The sequence below is a fragment of the Salvelinus sp. IW2-2015 genome, linkage group LG24 (genome assembly GCF_002910315.2).
Source record: "Salvelinus sp. IW2-2015 linkage group LG24, ASM291031v2, whole genome shotgun sequence".
NCBI classification, from domain to species: Eukaryota; Metazoa; Chordata; class Actinopteri; order Salmoniformes; family Salmonidae; genus Salvelinus; species Salvelinus sp. IW2-2015.
Window position 1 is genome coordinate 4,719,163 of NC_036864.1, and position 6,000 is coordinate 4,725,162.

The 6,000-nt window shown below is 41.8% G+C and overlaps 1 protein-coding gene across 1 annotated transcript in view; it reads right to left on the reverse strand.

The window, feature by feature from the left end:
* The window catches only part of LOC111951330 (dedicator of cytokinesis protein 4-like), a 137,492-nt gene extending 133,232 nt beyond the window's left edge, over positions 1 to 4,260 (reverse strand). The window contains 1 exon segment of the mRNA XM_070434705.1: positions 4,087 to 4,260. Within this exon segment, the coding sequence (XP_070290806.1) occupies positions 4,087 to 4,123 (37 nt within the window). The 5' untranslated portion in view covers positions 4,124 to 4,260.
* Positions 4,261 to 6,000: the final 1,740 nt, after the last annotated feature.

A 6,000-nucleotide genomic window follows, 5' to 3' on the forward strand; every position in this document is an offset into this window, starting at 1 on the left:
GAATCCAACGGGACACACACATTACATTGTATTCATATCAAAAGGCTGCCTCGCCACGGGGGGGAGAGAAAAGGTAAACATGCTGATTTAGTAGGAAATAAGACCGGAAAATAGCTGTGTTTTTTTTCTGTGTGTCTTTACATAATAAATGGGATAGAATGATGTTTGTTATATTTTCAGTTGAAAGTAAATAGAGCTGCAGTAATGGGATAGCACAAACAGGCTAAATGCAGCATTTTTCAACCCAGTCTAGTATTCACCATCCACGTTAAATTGAAAGGTGTTGTTGTGCATGATTGCCATTGTAAATAAACACAAAGAAATCTGTTGGAGCGGAGGCATAAAAAAAAAAAAAAAACACGTGACTCTACTTAGTTGCCCCTGTCCAGCTATAACATCAGCTAGGCTAACATGTCAACGGTTTTGCTCCCTCTTTCTCTCCCCCTCTCTCTGATCCCACCGTGCCTGTCTAATTCACCAGGGAGCTCCAATATTGACTGGAGCAACTCCCTCCAGCGATCTCCATCCCTAAATGATTGCCTGTGTCGGCCCGGCCGCGGCTAGAAGCCTAGTGGATGAAGACAGCAGAGGGGAGTGGATGAAGAAGAAATGACATACTGCGGTGGCATTGTGGGGCCACGCCTCCCTCTGCCCCAGGACTATGTTCATTAAGGAGGCAGGGGGGTGTAATATAATGAAGCCCCCGTTCCCACTGCCAAACAACCTGCTAATCCCACAGGGGTAGGGGGTGTTGGGTACGGTGGCCACATCCAACAATAAGCCCCCCTGACACACGCCGCCAGGCAGGGCCCGCCACCCACCCCAGTGACATCCTCCCCAGGGGGGCAGGCGACAGCAGCCGGGGGAGAAGGACAGCCCCAGGCCTGACACAGACCCCCACTACATAGCAGGCCTCGAACTCCTCCACTCTACTCTACTGCGTGCATTGCTCAAGGGCCAGGGCCATTCAAGGGCAGCACTTTGCTACACACTACCCAAGCACTCCATTCTGTTTTTCTACCATTCGCTTGAAGGTATTATTTATTTGTTTCCATAGGCTGCTGTGGGTAAACATTGAGATTTCAAAAAGTAAATACTAGGCTGTGGTTATATGCGAAACACAAACTATTTAGTTTGAATGCTCACTGGAAAATTATATTCAATACACACACAAGATCTAACGTAGCTCATTAAATTATGATGAGCAATGACATGCTTGATTGGCTGCAATATCAGTCTTATTAACAAGGGGAGAAAGGCCCCTTCTCTTCCTGTTAAATCATCATTTAAGACTATTTGCAGCAAATAGAATCTCCCAAAACAGAGGCAATGTTCTCTCTCCAAGACGGTGAGGCTACATTGTTAGCTGTTGTGTGTTTAATTGATGATGGATAAACCACTGAGAATTCCAGTATTCCAGTGTTCAAAAGGAACCACATGCCGTGGATATTCCAAAGGTGGGAATTCTGGTGAAAATATTCCCAGATAGTCTCATGGGTGTTCCTTGCACATTCAATCCTACTATTCCATTAGTCCACCATCCTTTCTCAATGTACACATTTTTATTCAAATTCCTACCTCATGTTTAACTGAAATACATTCCAACCCTCTTTGATATGAAAATCTCTCCTCTTGGCAGAATACGATTTTACAGTAAAGCGCATCAATCTTGGTTGCAAACCTGTAATCACTCAAATGGTGCACTAATAGGAGTCTTAATGCTATACTGTCTTTCTCTGCTGGACTCCATTCATATTTCATCAATGGTAGATAGATAGAGGGCTGTCCTCCTTGGCTCACCTCCCATGCATGAGGCAAATCAACATCAAAGGCCAAATACCTCCCAATTAGGAGCTGATTTTTTTTTTTTCGCTCCGTCGCGAAAGATCAAATGGTTCGCACCAAGGCTCCAAGAATCTCAACCCATTTTGGGAAGCCAGCCCTGGTTTAAAGGGGGGGAAAATGTTCACTGAAAGGGCCTCAAGGATATCACATTTACAGTGCATATTATATTAATCATATTCAAATACTGTAGGCTATTATATCAATACTACTGGTACGTCAAAGACATAATGGACATCCATACATCTTGAGACTAAAGACCCTGGGGTGAAACGGTTAAAACCAGGGTTTTGAAGACAAATGTAAATGTAATGTAAGATGCTTCCCTGAAACACGAATAATCTCAAATAACACTGTGTTGAACTTCGACGTCAGCGAGATATCACGATCAATGGTGATCACAAAGAGTAATTAGCTGTTCGACTTCATATAGCTATAGAATATCAATATGCTCTACATGTTCGGATCATTTGGAATCAAGCATATGTGTGCATCCTATTTCCATTAAAATACATTTGATTTGAACCAAAACGACGGTGACTAAGACTTTAAAGATGCTAATAAAAGAAACTCAAAAGCCAACATGTTTGTTTACCTCAACTATCTGTTCCAGGAAAAGGCCACAACCCTTCGATAAAATGAGCCGCCTGTGTACCTATAAGCAAAAGGAATTTATAAACAAGGGACGGAGTCTTGATGATGAAAACACATGGTCTCCAGATTTCCCCACTCAACCTATTTAACAGTCCAAAAGCATCCAAACAAACAACCAAATAGAGTACTATCTAGGGGTATATCTTCCAGCCATCAAACATCATTCTACATCATTAAAATACGTCCAAATGTAATTGGATGTAACTGTTTTTGCACCGCGTGTGTCCGTCACCTCTAACCTGAGTTACAAAACATTGACAAATCACGACATTTGCTCAACGTTGTGTTGTTTCTTTGTCCACTTAAAAATAACCGTGGGCTTGCGGCCAGAGTTGCGCAACAAGGAAACAAGTCTTTCTTCCCCAGAATCACCACAGTCACAGAGAGGAAGTTCCCTACTGCCCAACCACAGCCTTCGAAATCCGAGCTAATTAAAAGAGTCTTATTGCTCTTATTGAAAATAGGATCAAGACTGCTTAATCCACTTAAAGCCTCACTTGCCATTTTTAAGACAATGAAGGCATTTAAGCACTGAGAATAGATGGAATGCTATACAACCCTCCTCCCACCTAGCTCCACGGACTGGACTTGAGATACAGGGCAGAGGCCAGTTTCTGGTTCAGTGAATCACTGTGTTCCAATGATTTCAGGTCAAGACAAGGTAGACCTTCGGCACCTGAGGTGTGACTGATAGGCCTACGTTACACAATATGGCAATGTTGAGATTTCAAGCAGTGACTGTTGGGGGCTTGATAGAGCATCCCAAACATGCACTCCTTCAACCAACAAATAGGCTTTGCTACCCTATTTTGGTCCATTGGGGAACGCATCTCAATAGGATATTTTCACAGAATATGGGCGCAGAGTAAATATCCCCCCACTTCGATTAGAAATTATAACACTAGTCTTTAAGCCCATAGCCTATCTTTCACTCGCATTGTGTTTGCTTCACTTTTATCCCTGGTTACGACACCCATGCCGCTCGGAACAATGCACACTAGGACAGCTTCACCCGCTATTTTCACTGAGACGAGATAAAAGGTTGAAGGTTCAGTGSAATATCCGAATACCAAAAACAATGTCCCAGGACGTTAGAAAAATATGTTTTTATCTTGACACTTTCATTTTCTTTTCAATGAGGAGTAAACACAATACACACATGTAAAGCGCTAAATAAATGTTTTGCACAGAGTATCATATTTTGTTCGCTTCCATTCATTTAGCAGACACAATGTAACAACTACCAAAAAAAGCAGAGTGCAAAGAGATACACTGATAAGAGAGGTTCTGTAGCCTCAAGCCATGCGTTCATTTGTATAGCTGTAAAACCATCATGTATTCATAGCCTATAGCCTACAAATCCATGGAAAGAGCAAAGACTCGTGAAAKGCGTGGAAGTGGTGGTGCCTATGAAATAAGCACGCGTTAGTAACCGTTAGTAGGCTACATGATAAGACAGTGATCGTTGTTATTTTGATGCTGTGAAACTAAATGAAACACCAGCATATTCCCTATTAGTTTGAAACTAATTTTAATTTTGTGAGTAAACGAGAGCACCGCAGTTTTAAAACATAGAATCACAAAACTTACCGACGCCGTATTTCTCGTGTTCTGTAGGTATCCACATATTTACGGTTGGTACATTGAAGTAATTTGTGAGAACAGCAGCTCAATGGAGATATTTCGAGCTGTATCACGCATTCTAGGCTATTGAATTCCTTTCCTCCGCTCTGAAGTCATTGTTCAGATTGCAGGGGAGAGAGTGGCTACTGTATCTTCATAGTGGATTGAGACGGAGAAGGATTGTGGGGCATGTAGTAAAAACGAATGACGTAAACAAACTGAGAGAAAAAAAGGACTCAGAGTCCCACAAAGCCATACTGAATACATGGATGAAATAGAGGACCACAGTATTAGTCATAATACCCATAAAACCTAGCAGTCAAACAGGGAAATGGTTCCAATCGTTTTTTCCACCATTCATTTTTCCCATAGGGGATTTTAGTGTGTGTTCGTAAATTCCCTCTGGCTATCTACTCTGATTTCAGAGCACTCTTGTCTGTGTGCCAGAGCGCAGAATAACTGATGAATTTAAAAAAAGCTCAACACCCGTTGAATATGGCCGGTGTCAGCAAACGTTGGCAAAAAAGCTTCATTAAATTGTTGCTAGCAGCACAGTTACAGTCACCAACTGTTACAATCACCAATGGATAACATGAAAACAGCCTAACCAGCTCTGCTAGGGCGAGTAAAATGGTCAGAGTGAGGTGTTCTTTCATTTATGTCTGGAAGTAGCTAGCAAGCTAGCCAACTTTAGCCAGTTAGCTTGGGTACTTGACTGCCGTTGTGAGGTCAGAACGCTTTGAATATATACGAATGACAATCTGACAACACTCTGAATTTACGAACGCCCAGAGCACACTAATGTTAGCTAAATGTATTAATTGATACATTGGCTAAATATCTTTAAATTCACAATTCTGTGGAATGTCTTGTGCAAGTTTTAAATGGACACAGTACTTGTTATCAAAGGTGTTAGCTAGAGATGACATGCAGGGATTTGTAATTTTGCATGATGTCTACTGTGATGCTAATTATCATTTTCAAATCTGAGAGTAAATAGAGCCAAATATATTGATAAAAGTCACCTTGTCCAAGAGAGAATTACATGGTTATCAAAACGTCACACTAGGGRAAGCCTACACGAAACACAGCCCTTATTTTAAGTGTTTCTAAAATCCCCTAAAAATGAATGGTGGAACAACGATTGGAACCATCACCCTGTTTGACCGCTAGGTTTTATGGGTATTATGACACCTCCAGTGTGGTTCTCTATGAATACATACATACATGAGCTATGGATTACTGCCTTGTCATTGACAGATAGACAGACAGTCAGAGAGAGTGAGAGAGAGATAAATTATTTTTACACATAGCCTATAAATCCAATATGAAATTGCACGCCTTGTCAAAGTGTTGCCTACCATGTCTCACGGTCATTGGAGATGGTATGTAGGCCTATAGGCAGAGGAAACAAGATTATATCATATAGTTGCAGGTGTAGGGAGTAATCATTTACAACTGCATTCATGTTCAAAAGCAGTTTTCTTTTCTTTTTCACAAAATACACTTTGGCTCAGTGTCACTTTGCACTTCACTTGTAGAAAAATTAATTGGCTCAAACTTAACGTTATGTATGTCTCTTCCCGCACCCCTTCTCATCCCAACAACTGAAACCAACTGATTGAAATACACTCTGTGTCTAGAAGCCCGCTATAGTGGATTTAAAAAAATGTATATTACTAACAAGAGTGGCGCAGCGGTCTAAGGTATCTCAGTGCTCGAGGCGTCACTACAGACCCTGGTTCGATTCTAGGCTGTAACACAACCGGCCGTGATTGGGAGTCCCATAGGGAGGCGCACAATCGGCCCAGCGTTGACCGGGTTTGGCCGGAGTAGGCCGTCYTTGTAAATAAGAATTTGTTCTTAACTGACTTACCTAGT